Below are 18,300 nucleotides of genomic sequence, written 5' to 3' on the forward strand. Positions count from 1 at the left end.
GTCAGCGTACAAGAATGCAAGTTTTTTTTTTCTCTGCCAGCTTCCAACATCAGCACAGCACAAAACAGTGAACCAGGTATATCACAAGACAATAGCATATTGCATCATCTCAAATAATTACTTTGAATCGAAAATGTATGCACAGGTTCAACACATACAATGAATCGCTGCAGAGCGCTTACAGACGTCTCTCTGTAATGGCCTATGATAGCCGTCAGTGCTACAAGAAGGCCACTGCCTTGCGGCAGCTTCACGCAAGGCCTTAAGAGGGCGCCAGTTTCCAACAAATGGCCCCAGAAATCAAATGGCATTACTGGTATAGAAGAGAAAGTGCCCACATGAGAAACTGTCATTTTGTCGTGTTCTTTAAAACTCCTTGAACAGGAGCTGTATATTACTGTGTTTGTGCTTGTTCCTTCACCACGAGGCCTGTTATCCCCATACGTCTACGCCTTAGCATGGAACAACACGAGGAGTTTCAGATCTCTCACCTCTCAACATCTGCAATGTTTTGACATTTGGCTTTCTTACCCCGTCAGTCTTCATCAGGTTGATCAGCTTCCGCACTTGATCTGCCAAATTTCTATATGAAAGAATGATGACCAAACAGTTTTCACAAATCATATTCACTTGAAAAATAATATAACTAGATCATTTATATTGTGCTTTGTGCTGAAGTTCTGAGCGCTATAAATAGCAATTGTGATTAATACCAAAATTAATTGCTATCCACGTGAAAGTAAGCTTAGTTGGCCTTGCCAGAAATCAAATTTGTGACGTGTGGGTGAAAACAGGGTTCACAACGTTAATATCATCTTAAAGATATTGTGAGACACAAATATCATCAAAGAATATTGTGGTTGCAAGAATATTATGCTACAGAATATCGCAAGTAATAATATATTTTTAGAAAGTGTTTATTCTTTTTAAAAAATAGTTACATTTACTATGTATTTAGTATTTGATAACGTTTGATAATTTTGTGTGCTTTAATTGTTTTGGTAAGATTTATAAAGTGTTGTTTTTGAGTTTATTTGAATTTTTACAATATTGTTTTTTGGGGTTTGAAGGGGAGTACAGTGGGAAGATATTTAAATATATATTTTAATTTTATTACACAGTTTTTTACAATTTGTAAAATGTACTTGGTTAATTACATTGTCACTCATGAAAATTATTTAATTATTGCCTTATTTATTGTATATATATATATATATATATATATATACATATATATATATATATATATACACACATATATGATTAATTCGATTTTCAGAATTTGTGAATTTCATTTTTTTACATTTTAATTGTATAAATATGTTAATTAATTTTTAATAATGTAACTGATTACATTTATTGACGATTGGGTGTAATTTTTGTTGTTTTTGAAACATTTACTGTTATTGTGATTTATTTCATTTTTAGTATCCTTTCACATTGTTTGTGGGTTTTTTGGATCGCAGAGGAGTAGGGTGGATTCTAACTTCTTTTCGTGTTTTTAATTTGGAAATTATATTCAAATCAGTATTTTTAAAAGTCAATTGTTTTGATGTTTTTTAGTGATTTAGTTGAGTTTTTTTTATTTTTTATTTTATATCTTTTTTTTTTTTAAATGTTATTATTTAATGAGCATTTTGTAGTTTTTGTATAATAACTATGCATCTCTATTCAGTTTTGTTCCTTGATTAGCCCTAATTATGCACATCTTATTTTTAAGATGAACAGGTGTAAATAGGTCTTCACTTTAATGCACTTCACCGGGGTCAAACAGCACGGGAGAGTGGTGCCTCCCAGTTGTTACTACACTATTCGTCTTCCGCCTTTCCATCTGGCCCAGATTGGCAAATCAAAGTGCAATAAACTGAGGTCATGGAGGCATAGATAGCTTGAAGAAGAACCTACCAAGTGTGAGTGGAGAAGCTTAGTGTTATACTAATGCAGCATAAATAGACAAAAAAGTTCCACCAGGTAGATAATCCAAATGTGTATTTTTTTTTTTATTCCTCAATGAGGAAACATTTTTTCCATGAGAAACTCCTGCAGCTGCACTATCTTAAATATGGGATACAGGGGGCTTCCTCCATAGTCTCATGTTCTCATGTAGGAAAGACATGCATACAGTGTAGTGTGTTTTGAGGATGGGAACCATGTTGTTTACTTTTCTGGAAGTTAGGCTGAGCACAAGCCTTTCTTTCCAGGAGTGAAGAGAAAGCCCTTATAAATGTAAACCAGTTAAATGTTGCCAGAAAAATAAAATAACACAAAACCAGACATTTCAAAATATGGAAGAAGCACCTACTGAGTTTTGGCCCCGGGGACGGCCTGGTTATAAAAAGCATTTTGTTTGCCTGCATCTCCTACTCCAGTGGAAAACCCAGTCAGCGATGGGTTAAACTCCCGGAGAATATCTAGGGGAAAATGCACAAGAAACACAAGATCATCAACCACAAATTCACTATATAGCTTGGAGTTTAGAAACAAGCAACAATGAAGGAGGCTGGAGGCCACCTGATATAGACATGAAGCCAGCACAGCACCTTGAGACCCTCACGGGTGAGAAGTGCGCTTTACAAATGCTCTGATTGATTGATTGATGAAGGTATTATGTGGTGGCAAAGCATGGGAGTCACGAAATCACAGGGGTTGCGACTGCAAATACCTATTTACTATCTACAAAAGCCTTTTTATGATTCAGTAAAGTCTTTCCGACTCACTTGTGACATTGTCAGAATCATAAATAGGAGGACTGAAAGAGGCATTCCCCTCCTACCGGTGATTTGAAGAGGAATATATCAGTGGTTTGTGACTCATTGATCAGATATTGATACATCGAGGGGAGTGGTATCTGGTTCCAAAACGGGAAGCTGTTCCCATGGGACAACTTCCCTGGTGGGAATCGTGGCGGCCAACAGGTAGACCGGGGGCCAGCAAAGATCCCCTGACCGCTTAATGCAAAACTTCTTTTAACTTTATTTTACAGCATCACCAGTCCCTTTAATGGAGTCTGCTTTTAAATAAATGATTCCTGTTTGGGAGTGCAAATACAGTAAAGAGGTCTGCTGTCCCTTGCAGGCCTCCATCCATGAATTTGCAGTCAATCACAGGGCGTTGCAACCTGAAACCTGCCTAAATAGTACTAATTAGGTTACTTTACGACCCTCCTTCAAATATACAATTTCCTTTTAGTGCTCTGCAAATTGCATTCCCATTACCAAACATGTTAGTGTGCAAATTGCACATCTCTGGTTTGCAAATAAAATAGTACATGAGGTACAGAAATGGGTACATTCCCAATTAGTATGAGAAAGTGCATCTTCGACAATTAGCAGGAATTATAGATCAGCTCACCTATAACTCCATTTTGGCTGTACAAATTGGCTTTTCAACTTGCTAATATTTTGCAAATAACCGAACGTAACTCGATGGCAGCATTATTTGTTCTGCCAGCCCCACGCATGAGAAGGGTTGAGAACGATATGTGAATGCAGAAAGCAGGGAACATCTCTCCCTTCTTGTTGGAGACAGATGGAACACATGTTGGCAGAGGCTGAGCTGGTGAAACATTGGCCATGTGACCTGTGCACCTTGGTACTGCTGGTGATGGAAGACGGAAAAGCAAGCATGCTACCCCCACCACACCTGCGGAGGAAAGGAGCAGTGGGGTGAGGCAGGCTGGGGAAAAACCATGAGAGGAGAGAGAGAAGAGGGAATAGAGGGATCTGAAAGGACATGAAAAAAGGAGAAGATGGTAGAAAAAGAGGCATTTAAGGGAATGTGCAAAAGGGGGACTACAATTATTAGGAGAGAGGTTGACAGAGTGCAGCCTCCACAAAGTAAGCAGGAAAAGCAAGACAGAGTGCATCCTCCCCAGAAGATGGAGAGTGGCGAAAGATGGCGAGGATGCTACCCCAAAGGTCAGATGTGGTGAGACAGTGTGACACCTGACAGGTGCAGAAAGAATGGAGAGAGGCTGCAAGGACGCCCCCTGCCGCGAGAGACTGGACAATATGCCACCAGCAGAGGACAGCAAATTGGAGAAGAGAAAAGGGGGGCAATGCCATCACCTACCCAATACTTCAGAGCATCATTGTGGGATCAGCAGAAGGCAAAAGAGGACAGTTTAAAGGGAACCAACAAAGGAGAGAAAAAGGTGGCTAAAAGAATCCAGTGGGGACACAAACTAGTGAAGATTTGTGTACTGTGTCAAGGCTGTCGTTCACACGTGTGGAGTTAAACTAAGACAACAGCCAGAACCTATAGAGTTGATGCACCAAGGGGAAACAGACCTGGGACACTGTTCTTGGGGGTGGGGGATACAGGGAAAGCAGGGGGGCTACTGTGCCTCGGGTGTGGGACCTGGGGTTGTTTGCTTCTGATGTCTCAGGTCTGTACTGCAAGGGCTCTGCCCACTGGGCTATTTATGCACTTTCAGAGTTTGACTCTCAGTGGTAGTGGTGACGAGCAGTCACAGCTTCTCAGAAGTCAACAATCACCCAGCAGCACAATAATTTAAATGTCCAACTCAGTGCTTGTGCTTAATAAAAAAGAAAGTACTTTACAACACAGAAAATGTAATACAACACACTACAATGTACAGTTGTGAGCATTTCATTGGCGAGTGGCCACTCATCCCGGGAGTCAGTAATTCTCTCCTTTCTTTCCTCTCCTCACTCTCTTCGCTATTCCCAGGTGCAGGTCTGTCTGTGGGCAGGTGAATATACCAAGCACTTGGCTGGTCTACTCCCCTTTCTAAGATTTGCGTGCTCGTTTAATCTTGATGGTCCCAACATTATGTTTATCTCACCACTGAGGCGTTTCATTGATGTACACTCCAAGGCAGGGACCCGCAGCATGTGTCTGGATCTCCTCCGTGTTTCCCGGGAGACGCATTGGTTGTGAGCGCTCCTGCATCGGGGTCAGGTTCACCGAGAGCCGCAGCGGAGGATGCCATTCAGAGTCTGTGGTGGTGTCCAGGCTCCATTGCTGGTGCACACCTCTGGCTGGTTGCAAGCCTGCTTCTGTGCTTTGGGGGAGTTGAGTGGTGAGCCATTGAGTTAGAGTTCATGGGACCACCTCAAGGCACTCTTCTGCAGCAGCATCATAACCGCTCACGTCACGGTCCTGGGTTAGTTTTGCAGGCCGCTCGTGATCAGTCATCACAGCAGTCTGCTCAGGGACACTACAGGTTGTCACAGCTGCGAAGTCAACTTAAACACAACTTGAAGTACGCTTGAGTACAACTGCAGGATCTCAGTGACACCGTCCACTTAGGCGCAATTTCAGGACCGCACTGCAGTGCAGCCCATCTGGTGGGAGAAACAGCACTTTGATCCGGGAGCAAGCAGATCACTTTCCTGAGTCTCTCTGGTGGAAAGACCCTCAGCTCCGGGGCCAGAAGCCTCTAGCTTGCCCTAGGTGAACACACATTGCTTCCCTCTCTTAGCAAGCTTCCGGCCTGGTCAGCCTGCAGGTGATGTCCCCTTGCCTCCGGGAAGCTAGTTTCAGACAATCCATCTCTGGCTGCACAGCAGGCCTCAGAGTACTGTGTGGAGTACTTGGCCAAAGGGAACATGGAACTGGAAAAACAAGTGGGTGTCCAGCTGCCATTTGAATACAGTAGAAACAGAGAGGGGCTGTGAATTCCTATCCTTTCTCTGCTTTGATTACATTAAAAAGTGAGCTGGTGACCCACTCATTGTAAATTTGCTGAAAAAATGTAATTTGCACTTGGATATTCTGAATAGCCAAAAAGTAATAAACCTACTTAAAAGTGTTTAGGTGCTAAAATGTATGTAGCCCGCAGGCCCTTCAGTTTGGTGGAACATTCTAAGCTACATTTTGTAAGTAAATTTACACTCTGAGTTTGTGAATAGCCAAAAAGTAGTAATCTTACTCAAAATTGTAAATTACTCAAAAGTGTAAGTTACCTTTGTGAATCAGACCTTGAGTGTGTGGCTGTGCTCAAAACCTTCCTTTGACCAATTAATTGCAACAGTAGTTAATCAGCGACTGATGCTAAGTAGGATTATTTTGCCTCTACAGTTATTCAGGGCATCGAACTGATCATGACAATGGTGATGTTTAGAGTGGATTACTGCAACATTATCCATGTACTCAACCTAAAGAAAGGGATCATGAAACTATTGAGGCTACAAAAGAGTCTGCTGGACTCTGTTTGAACATTAACAAATAACAACATATCAGCTCAGAGCTCAAAGCTTCCATCCTCTCTTTTCAAAACTCCTCATGTGTCTTGGTTCAGTTCATTTGGTTCAAGTTGCATCAAAGCAACAACTTGCAGAATACACTGACTCTCCAGTTTAAGAGCCGAGGGCTGAGAAATTGCTGTCCAGCTAACATTGGGCATCATTTAGAAGCCGCCAGTGTAGACAGCAGTAACTGGCAATTTCTGCATTTAGCTATTCCTTTATGAAGCTGAGGAACGACTAGATGTGCCGAGTTTACTGACATTCTATTCTGCACCTCCTGGGTGTGTTTAGTGGCAGCCTTTAGCCCACGGAAAACTTTGCTGGTAATTAGCCTATTGCTGGCAGTGTTTTATGTGGCGTGGTGGTGGTAATGTCCTGTTACTCCAGTGGTGGAAACTTTTAAGCCACATTCTACATTACAGAGTTACGTGGTATGTCAAACATAGCTGTGACATCCCTGGTTAATCTCTCTTGTGGCACCAAGGCTGTGATCTACAGGCACTGGGCTTAGGAATGTTGTTCCATGATGCTGGTGCTTTGCAATCCCTTTGAATAAAATTGACTCCCATTTTCAAAGCAAGTACGTATTTAATTTTCCATGAGTTAGTTCCTGGTGTTTGTACCTTTGCTCATTCACAGACTATGGACAAAGAACTCTGTAAGTGTTGAACAAAAGTTATTTAGGAATAGAGGTGGCACTACGTTCGAAGCGGAGGTCATGCCACTTCCTGTGAGGTCATTGAGAGGTCAGATAGCGTGTGAGGTCAGTTCCGCTTCCCCCATGATGTTGGACCAAAGTCACCACTGTGTCTTGAGGGTGTCACCTCTCCAGTGTGTACCTGGAGCAGCATTCTGTACTTTATTGCTCACACTTACTTGGTAGCGTTGTCACAGTTTGCAGTGAATGATCACCTCCCACACTGGAAGAGAAGAAAAACAAGACCAGGGCATGACATTGATATTGTCTCTCAGTGGCTGTGCAGGTAAATCACAGGATGTCTTGTGTTGCACTGACTCAGCGACTGCAGCAGGAGAGGAGACAGCACTGCATGTATATTTAAACAAAGACATCAATGGTGACTGAGGCAGGGTGCTTCCCCTTCTAGGTCATCCCTAACAAGCACTGTGGAGACAATGGGGGGAAGATTCTAATTGCTATATCTAAGGCACTTTTTTAACCAATTTCTATTGGGTTTTACAAGAATTTTACATAAACACATTGCAGGCATTTAGATTTTCTATATATGTTCACATTTGATGGACCCACTATGGTCCCTATACATACCGTCCAATATATATTATGCCTTACAGGAGTAATCACTTCAGCATGATAACAGTGAAACAAACATATATAACTAAAAAGTCATGACAGTTTGTGAGTTCAGGAATAACAATTTTATTAGCAGAGGACAATTGTAGCCCACCCGCATGTCCAGGTCCTGTGCATCTCGTATTGCTAGATCATATCGTGAATACAGAACTTTGACAGTACCCCTCAGTAACCCAACTCTGGTTGGCCACTCTACTGCATTACGTTAGCGCAGAAAGGAAAAAATATATCTAAGGCATTTACTGCCGCAGGAAGGAGCTGCAACACCAGTCTACTATTAGCAGATATGCACCACCAGTGAGAGTGGGGATCACGGGCATCCTTCGCATGCAGGAGAGATACCATGAGCGGGTTTGGCCCATGCAGCCTGGATGGCTGTGCTCACCTGTGGGTTAGGAAGTCACCCTCCCTTCCATCTGCTACATCCAATATGGACCAACACTCATGCTGCAGGGGGGAACCATATTTTCCCCTCCTGGTCCCACACACCGGTTCCTCCTGGTTCCACACCTCGGTTGAAGGCTATTCTTCCATGATAGACATCTTACAAGGAGTTTGGCTGGAGCCCCTTTATGAAGTCACAGCAGCAGGGGCTTTTCACTGATGAAGAGCTCGAGGCTAAGGATGGGCCTTCACCAGAAGTCAAGCAGAGCGGTCATGGGTGTCCTTACCTCCCACCCCCCACATGGGCTATGTAAACTAGAAGAGGGGGAGAAGCAGTAGGGATGTGCTTGGGTGGGTGCAATGAGCAGTTCCTTCCCTCTCCCTCAAGTCCATCATGGAAAAGTGTTCCATACCCTGCAAACAGATGAAGGAGAGAGGGAATGAAGGGGGGGGGGGGTCTGCCCGTGACTGTTCTTTCTCTTTCCTTCAGGCTAGTGGCAGAAGCAGGAGTGAAACCCAGGAGCAAGGAATACCCTCTTTAAAAGCAGCCCCTAGAAACCCCAGTGTCTGTACTCACAGAGGTCTGGAGTACATGGGTATCAGTCATTGTCAGTTCTGCCACCCACTGACTATCTCCATATTGCTCTCTCCCCCTCCTTCCACCACTGACACCGATCACTGATGCAACTCGACTTTATGCTGTCTCCTGTCACCAGCCCCTCCCTGATGGCCATCGGCCCGCCACTCGCTGCTTGGATCACGCCTCTCTTGCTAGTCACTTTGCAAAAATAACAGCAATAGGCAGCCATTTTGGAATGATACTTTCTATGCCTCCAAGATGGCTGTCATGTTCTGTGAAATGTAGACGTCATCTTGGAAATGTAGAAACTAATGGCCACCTACCACTACTGGCTTGCTTCACTGCTTGAATGCATTAGTATGTTAAACTTTACCAATACTTGTTCTTTATGGCATGCCTTTTCAGTTGGGTTTCTCAGGATTGCATGTGACCAGTGCCTGTTCAGATTTGTGTGTGCACTAAGTGAGTGATATGTCTCTAGGCTACATAATACAGTGACTTGTATGAGTGAATGGCCTAATTGAGGCTAATGTCCATGTGTGGGACTAAGGGTTATCAGAACCCTCATAATCTTGAAATCCCTTGTAAGAGATGAGATATGAGGTTGGTTGAGAGCTGTGATAGACAGCCTACGCTGGGCGAATGGCTGTATGTTTTGTGTTGATGTCAACATGATAGTTTAGTGTCTTTGTCCAGTTTTAGTGTGCTCTTTTGCTTGTCCATGTATGGTTTGTGTGTTAAGATTCTTATATGGTGTATGTGAGTCTGTGATGCTGGCCACATGACGGACAGTATGTGTACACACATGGGCATCTGCAGAAATATTTTCAGGAGGGCCATAATTTTAACGTCATCTACCCTGAGGCAGCGTAACACTATGGCGGCCGTAGTGTTACACTGCAGCGCGAGCCTGCACACCAGGCTATACCTAAATTCAGGGGGGGAGGGAGATGCCCATGTGTACACAATATATTTTGTTGCTTTTAGTTCTATTACCACCAAAGTAGTAGTTATGTTACCATATAAAGGGGGCGTGTGTAGAGTTGTACCTTTTGCGAGTGCCCTCTGTGTTCCTGATCCTTCCTGATAAGCCTGAGTGATGATGAATGAAGTGGAATCTGTGTATGTAGGTGGAAGTGGTGTCATCAAACACAGAAAAAGTGATGGGAGATGCTTGCAATAAGTCGAACCACTAGTTATCGCGCATGGCAGCATTCCTACAAATCATTTTTTTGCCCATCATGTTACCTCAATTTAGACCTGGCCATATGCAAATCAGTCTTGACCCTGCTCCAGTACCGAAAAGGGCCTTCAACAACTGATATGGCCTGAGGCAGAAGGGAATCCTGAGGGTGGAATGATCTAAATTAAAAGAGGGCGGAACAGAAAGATAAACACTGGAATGTAGGCGCGGAAGGTGTATACCAGCCATTGTTGGCCATATGCCCATGCATTGTCCTCAGTGGGGCCTGAGATAACCTTGAAATATCTCCATTGAGTTTATAGCCAGCTTCAGACACTAAGGTTAAAATTCAAGCTCAGTTTATTAGTTATTAATTGACAAGCTGTGGATTTAACATCCGAGTTCACCGAATCACCCATCAGTTTTTCTTTGTGACTGTGCATGCTTTTTTCCACAAGCTCCACTTTATGTTCTAAGACATTTCTATCGAGATTGTTTGCGAAAGTATTTTGCGTAAAGGAGATAATCTCGACCAGAATAATAAAGTCTTGTATGTATAATAAATTCCAGCTGCAAAACATCTAGCAGAGGTCACCTATAAATAATTCTTGCAATATTTCAATTTTCTCTGCTTCAGTGTTCACCCTGTGTGAAGAAAAAGATCCCAAACTTCACACAGATCTCTCTCTCTCATGAAAATGACTAAATGAGTCAACCCCTATTGAACTGACCGCTCTTGCAAACCTCCTTTCTGAACATGGGTGCACATTATTGGGCCCTCCCTACCCGCTGACCGCTAGAGCACCACGATTGACGTTGTTTAATGCACTTTCTATAACTCTGTCCAATATCCCAGTTAGTCACGTTAAGTGCCCTAAAATTCTGCTATTAAAGACTAATCTATTTTTTTCCTTAATTTTGATGTACCTCCAAATTTCACAATGTCTCTTTCTGACGTTGTTTTAGCTTGTACTCTAAAGCATTCTGGCACTCCTTGGGTCTTCTTCGAGCTATGTAAAATCACAAAGAAATACATGAATAAACTCACGGCGCCCCACCTGGTGAACTGCTAGCGTTGCCCATCAGCTGGCCAGATGTCCAAGGTCGGCTAAGGTCGCCAGGGCAGCCTGTCATGGCTTTTCCACCAATCGTGTACTGTGCTTTCTCTCATGGCCACCTCCCATCATCACGCCCAGACAGCTGACGTGAAGAACACCCGTCACCTGCTCATGTGTAATGTACCTTGCTTCTTCACTCCTGTGCCCACCTAGCGCCCTGACACACCCAGAGGCAGCATGCAGCACTTCCACAAAGCCTTTCTATGAATAGCTGGTTCATACTCATGCGCCTCTGACATTGGGGCTTCAAAAAAACTGTTTATAGGCTCCAAAAGTACCAGAGTGATGGCCCAGGGGCCTGGCATCCTTTCCTGTCTGGGTGGGGAGCAGCTGGTGGGCGTCTACACTTAAAGAGTTCACACTTTGGCAGCGCTAGATAAACATGGACAGCCTGAGCTTTGGTTACAGGAAGGTTGCTTAAACAATCTTAACAATTCCACACACTGGCTCTGTGGCTGTGTAAGTTAAAAGCCTGTCATTGAAACTTGCAGTCCTTTGGAGGACATGGCCCAGGGAGGCCTTTCATCCATTTTGAGGCAAATTAAACCTAAGTTTCGATTTGGCATGCTAGTACTTGGGAAGGTGTATCTACATGCCATCTTGATGCTAAGACAGAGACATGGCTACTTAATGTATCTCTGTAGTGTACACCTGCGATTGTGGCTCTTACTTCTCCAACAAAAACACCACACTGGATACAAAATGTGGTTTTCTATAAATATTGCGCTCATATTATCATCTCATGAGGACTTGGAAGCACTGCAAGAGTGGCTGATGTAAGGATAACTGTAGTACAACAACCCCAATGTAAATGAGGGTTTTACTATTAATTACTGTGTCATACTAAGTCTAACGTACACGTAGATCTCGCTGTAGAAAGCAGCAGAACTAGAATGTATACAGTTGTTGCATTATTACAAAAACAAAAACAATGAAAAATCTTATGATGAAGAACATTATGGTTAGATACTCAAATAGGTAAATTCTATGTAAAATATAGAAAAAAAGAAATGCTTCCAGAAAAAAACCTTTAGTTGAAGAGAATTTTGATTGCAATTCAAAATCTAAAACAAATTGATGTTCTCTAGTAATAGTAAGCTGTGGAACTATGGGCAGGAGGTACGAAACTATGTTTTTTTGGTTGCCAATACTACGAATTGGGGATTGTCATAGCAAAATAATTTTTACTTTGTACAAACCCTCTTTAGGAGTTTTGCTGACTCCTAAAATAGGATTACGACTGGATACGGAATTACTGCCCAATGTATGAATAGTTTGCGACTGATAGAAACTATGATACTGGTTGGCTAGGGTGTGAGCCCTGGTCAACCCGCAATCACAATCCTAGTCAGGGTAAGGCATGAGCAAACCCCAAATTAACCTGTGCTCAACCCCCTAGTAGCTTGACACAGAGCAGCCAGGCTTAACGTAGAAGCAATGTGTAAAGTTTTTGTATAACGCTTAAACAGCAAAAAAGTGAAAACACCCACACAAAAAGGATCCCACAGGAGGTGTGAAAAATAGAACTTAATTTACTAAATAAAACAAGACTAAAATGACAAAAATCCAATCAGTAAAAACTTGAGGTATGATTTTTTTTAAAGAATAAACTGTGAGATAGTGCTTAAAGGCAGAAAGCGACAACTGTCGACATCTGGTCCGCCGGACCGGGATAAAGTCACAAGTTCAAGCTGACCGCGATGGAGTGTGGGCCGGCTACAGGGACCCACTTAAGCCCGCTGAAAAAGTACCTTAAATCCTGTTTGCAAAGCGTTGTACGGATCTGACGCAAAGATGTGTCACAAAGCTGAGGCAATGAGTTGGTTCCAAGATGCAGTGACGCTGCAGTGTGAGTTGCTGTTGCATTGACATCAATGATCCCACTTACAAAGCTTGCAATGCAAAGGTCGGTGTCGAGGATGAATTGCACAGTTGAGGCGATGCGTCAGGTCCAATAAGAGATGAGGCTGTGATGCAGAGCTTCGACATCGTTGTTGAGGCTACTGTCAATGCAAGGGCTTGCTCTGGAGGGCATTGCACAGTATCGGTTCTGAAGACGATGTGTCAAAGCCAAGATGGTGGGATGTGGTGGTGATGCAAGTCTTTGTGCTGGGTCCAATGCACGCAAAAGCTGCTGTAGGAAAGTAGCCTCTTTCTAGCTTGGTTACCCCCACTTTTTGCTTGTTTGTCAGTGTGTATGACTGTGTTCACAGGGGTCCTGCTAACCCGGACCCCAGTGATTATGCTCTCTCTTTTTAAACTTGGTTGCTGGAAACTTTTTCACCCCACATGGCATACTGGTACCCCCATGTAAGTCCCTTAGTATGTGGTACATAAGTACCCAGGGCATTGGGGTACCAGGGAATCCCTATGGGCTGCAGCATGTATTATGCCACCCATAGGGAACCCATGGAAAGTGTTCTTCATGCCTGTCATTGCACTCTTTCACTACCAGGTCACTGCATCAGGTCACTGTAAGTCACCCCTATGGCAGGCCCTCCTAGCCCAGAGGGCATGGTGCAAGTACCTGTGTGTGAGGGCACCCCTGCACTAGCAGAGGTGCCCCCACAAACTCCAGCTCCATTTTCCTAGCCTTCGTGAGTGCGGGGACACCATTTTATGTGTGTACTGGACATAGGTCACTACCTATGTCCAGCTATATAATAGTAACTCTGAACCTAGGCATGTTTGGTATCAAACATGTCAGAATCATACCCCAATACTGTTGCAAGTTTTGGAAGTATGATTCCAGGCATTCTGGGGGCTCCTTAGAGGACCCCCAGCATTGCTACCACCAGTCTTACAGGGTGTACGGGGCAGCACAAGCTGCTGCCACCCTCAGACAGGTTTCTTCCCACCTGCTGCTTGATCTGATCAAGCCCAGGAAGGCAGAACAAAGGATTTCCTTTGGCAGAGGGAGGTAACACCCTCTCCCTTTGGAAATAGGTGTGACTGGCTTGGGAGGGGTAGCCTCCCCAAGCCACTGGTCTGCTTTGAAGGGCACATTTGGTACCCTCCATGCATAAACCAGTCCACACCAGTTTAGGGACCCCCAGTCCCTGCTCTGGCGCGAAACTGGACAATGGAAAGGGGAGTGACCACTCCCCTGTCCATCACTACCCGAGGGGTGGTGCTCAGAGCTCCTCCAGAGGGTCCCTGGGTTCTGCCATCTTGTTTCCAAGGTTGGCAGGGAACTCTGGGAGCATCTGAGTGGCCAGGCCAGGCAGGTGGCATCAGAGCCCCCTCCTGATAGGTGCTTACCTGGCTAGGTGACCAATCCCCCTTTCAGAGCTTTCTAGGGCCTCTCTCTTGGGTGTCGGCTTGCAAGACTCCTCTGCAACCTCCACTTCGACTTCTGGCCACTGGAACTGCAACTGGACCCTCCTGGAACTGGCAATGCCGCAATCCACGAAGAAGACTCCTCTGCAACTTTGTTTCCACAGCTCCTGTCAGCTTTGCAACATTTCCCTGGCCGTGCATCCTCAGAAGACAGCAACTCTTCAGACTGCACAAGAAGAAGAAGGAATCTCCCTTGGAGTGAAGGAGTCACTCCCTGCACCTGCAGGCACCTGCTGCAATTACGACCGGCTGCATGGATCTCCCCTCATCTTGAGCTGCGTGGATCCTGCATCACGGGTGGTGGTTCGAGCAGTCCTCTTGGTCCTCTCTGCCAGCTGTCCAACTTTGGTGGCGGTAAGCCTTTGCTTTCCCACCCAGGACAGTGCCCCCGTGCATCGCGTCTCTTGCAGCTGCAAAGGCTTATTTGCATCTCCTCCAAGGGATCTTCAGGCAACATGTAGCTCCAGTTCCCAGCATTCCTTTCTGAGACGCTCAGCCCTCTGCGTGGTCCTTCTGCGGTGTGGGATCTTTTTTTGTTGTGCTGCATTGGCTCCTTCTGTGACTCCTGTGTCCTTGTCCTGTGGGACTCCTGTGGGTGCTGCCTCTGATCCTGTGGACTCTCTGGGATGCTGAGGGTCCCCTGTGACTCCCCCTCCTGGGTTGAGTCCTCCTGGGCCTTGCTGGTCCCCACCATCACTACTTTTCCACTAACCGTGAATTTGCCTTTGCCAAGGCTTGTTGGTGGAATTCCTGCACCTACAAACCATCTGCAATCTTCACTCCAGCGTGGGACATTTTCTGCATCCATCAGGAACTCTTTGCCTGCTCCAGGGATGCAGTCCTGACCTGTTCTTCTTCACCATAGACCAACTCCTGCAAGTACAGCTGGGTGGGTAGAAGCTCATACTCCTCCTGGACTTCACTATGGCTCTTGGACTTGGTCCCCTCTTTCTACAGGTCTTCTATAGGAATCCACCGCTGGTTTCTTGCAGTCTTGTCTGGGTGTCTTCTTTTCTTTTTTCTCCTTTTTGGTGGTTTGGGGAAATTCCAGTGATTTACCCCTGCTTTCCCTGTCGCTGGAGGTACTGTGTTACTTACCTCTGTGGTTTTCCAGTACTCCCAGCTCCCCTCTACACATTCCACTTACCTAGGTGAGGGTCTTGTGTTTGCATTGCATTTTGTTAGTATATGGTTTGGGCTCCCCCTAGGGTCACTATCAGTTACTGCTATTTGCACTGTTTTCTAACCTTTTCTATGCCTATTACTGTTTACTAGTGTATTGCTTACCTCCCATTGCAGAGTTGCCCTTATAGTATATTGTGGTATTGTGTCCAAAAATAAAGCACCTTTATTTTTGTACAACTGAGTTTTTTCTTTCATGTATGACTACAGTGGTGTTGCATGAGCTTTGAATGTCTTCTAGATAAGCCTTAGCTGCTCATCCACAGCTGCCTCTAAAGAGCCTGGCTTCTAGACACTGCCTACACTTCACTAAGAGGGAATACCTGGACCTCGTATAAGGTGTAAGTACCCACCACACACCAGGCCAGCTTCCTACAGCTGAGATGCGTCCGTTCTGTTCGGAGATGTACCACTTGGCAGAGAGGATACATTGGTTCTGCTCGGAGATGCGCAGCTCAGCAGAGGGGATGCTTCAGTTCCGCTGGTAATCACCTCAAGCCCATTTCCAAAGATCTAGGACTGGGGTGGCGCCACTTTGCAGGGTAGACTCACAGATGGTATAGTCCAGGTGCATGTTTATTGGAAGCCTGTTCTCTCCCTGAGGCTTCAAACCATGAGGCCAGCCAACTAGCCCTTGGAGTCAATCTGGGTTCCGAGTTCAAGAGATGCAGGTCCAGTCCTTCTCATCCAGGCAGGGGGGCAGCAGGCAGCAGTTCAGCACAGCTAAGCAGGAGTTCAGCAAAGTAGCAGTCCAGCTGAGTGGCAGTCCTTCAGCAGCTTAGCAGTCGTTCTTTCTGGCAGTATCCACAGGCCCAGAAGTGTACTGAAGTTAGGGTGTCTAAGGTCCAGTATTTATACTTTGGTGCCCTCGATCTGGAAAGTAACAGGAGCTTCAAGAATTCCCATGCTCAACTCCCCTGGCTCCAAGATGGCTGGAGTGACAATACAGGTTGTTAAGCCCTTTGTGGGTGGACAGAACACAGTCTTTTCCAGTGTGAGTGAGGCTGTGTCCAGCTCCTCCCTCCCATTCTGCCCAGAATGACCCTTAAGTCACACCTAAGCTCCCATTGTGTGTGGCTTCCTAGGATGAATACACAAAGCCAAACTGTCAACTTCACCTAGTCATGTGACCAGAGACAGGACGCAGGAACCAAATGCCTAAGGCAAGAAAATGCCAACTTTCTAAAAGTGGCATTTTCAGAATTGCAATTTAAAATCCGACGTCACCAGAAGTTAGGATTTTACATTGTAATTGCAGAGACACCACACATGAATGGGTCATCTCTTCCCATTTGGAAGCTACACTTATAAGAAGTAATGAGGCAACTCCAATGTTATCCTATGGGAGAGATAGGCCTTGCAGTAGTGAAAAATTAATGTAGTAGTTTTTCATTACCAAGACATGTAAAACCTAACAGTGCATGTTCTACCTTTTAGATACACTGCACTCTGCCCTTATGGCTGTCCAGGGCCTACCTTAGGGGTGACATGTGTATAAAAAGCAAAGGTTTGGACTTGGCAATTTGAACAGTCAAAATGGCAGCATAAACTGCACACACACTGGGTCTCCAATGGCAGGCCTGAGACATGTTTAAAGGGCTACTTAAGTGGGTGGCACAATTAGTGCTGCAGGCCCACTAGTAGCACATACTTTACGAAGACCTGGGCACATGTAGTGCACTTTACTAGGGACTTATAAGAAAATTAATTATGCCAATTGTGGATAAGCCAATATTACCATATTTTAAGGAGTGACCAAATGCACATTAGCACTGGCAATGAGAGTCCTAAGGCAACAAAAATAGGCCCAGCAAAACAGAAGAACTGAGGCAAACAATCTGAGGGAAGAAGACCTCACAGGTCTAACAGTGACCATAGAAGTGGCAGCAATCCATTGAAAGGTTCTCGATTGGCAAGTGAGGTGATAACACATTTCCAAAGAGGAAGGGGTGCTGTTTGGATCACTTCCCCTTTGTGAATGCAAAAAAATGTTTATAGGGGAGTAGGCGGGGAATAAACCACTGCCATATTTCAAAGAAGTAAAAAAAAAAACGTTTCCTTCTATTAAATTAAATGCTTCCCCAAAAAATGTTTCTTTATTTTAAGCCATCACAGACATGGTGGTACCCTAACCTTTGTTGGCCACATCCCTGTGTTACTCACCAGTCAGAGTAAGTTGCAATTAGTAATCTACCTCATGATTGAGATAAGACAGATTGCGACTTTCTCTATTTCAGAATTTTCTGAACCAACCTATTGTTACATAGGCAAATTTGCAAAATTCAATACATGCTGCAAAAGTAGTGCCTGCAAATTGCAATCAGTGTATTAGTACATCTGGCTCTATGTTTAACTGAATACACAGCAGATGATCTCACACACATAAGGACGTGATTATAAGTTGCACAGTATTGAGGTACCTACTTTGGAGATGCAAAACTGAAGAGCACTCAGAAACCCACCAACAGAAAAAAATGAAAAAAGATACAAAAATGCAAAAGTTCCTGCCAAAGTGTAGCTAGATATGTAAACAGTATCAGAAAATCCTGGCCACATTATTGTGTCTCTGCAAGCATCGTCTTTTCCATAAAACATGGGGAAGTTAATAATGACATGGTCAAATGCTGCAGTTTTTTATTTTATGTTCTGTTCATTACGGTTTTGTAGAGAAGACAAAGTACAAAACTGAACTCCCATCAAGGTTGAGCAACCCTATACGAAACACCCAGATCATTCTATTGACTTTTACATTCAGTCAATCAATCAAGGATTTATAAAGCATGGTGAAATACCTGTGAGGGTCTCAAGGTGCTGAGAGGAGAAGACAGGAGCAAGAGTGAGGCAGTGGCATTAGGTAGGTCCTGGGAAGAGGGAGGGGCCCTGGGAGGCAGTGGACAGTGATAGGCAAGAGGCGGGGAATAATGGGCGGCATGCAGGAGTGGCAAGGGAAATGCAAGGTAAAAGAAGTGAAA

The 18,300-nt window shown here is 44.5% G+C and overlaps 1 protein-coding gene across 1 annotated transcript in view; it reads right to left on the bottom strand.

Annotated features, from left to right (window-relative positions):
• PLB1 (phospholipase B1) overlaps positions 1–18,300 on the bottom strand; it is a 328,328-nt gene that overhangs the window by 145,394 nt on the left and 164,634 nt on the right. The window contains exons 28-30 of the mRNA XM_069236215.1: positions 7,089–7,132; positions 2,303–2,411; positions 532–583 (exon numbers count right to left, since the gene is read on the bottom strand). Coding sequence (XP_069092316.1) covers positions 532–583; positions 2,303–2,411; positions 7,089–7,132 — 205 coding nt within the window. The remainder of the gene's footprint in view (positions 1–531; positions 584–2,302; positions 2,412–7,088; positions 7,133–18,300) is intronic.

The sequence above is a fragment of the Pleurodeles waltl genome, chromosome 5 (genome assembly GCF_031143425.1).
Source record: "Pleurodeles waltl isolate 20211129_DDA chromosome 5, aPleWal1.hap1.20221129, whole genome shotgun sequence".
Classification (NCBI taxonomy): domain Eukaryota; kingdom Metazoa; phylum Chordata; class Amphibia; order Caudata; family Salamandridae; genus Pleurodeles; species Pleurodeles waltl.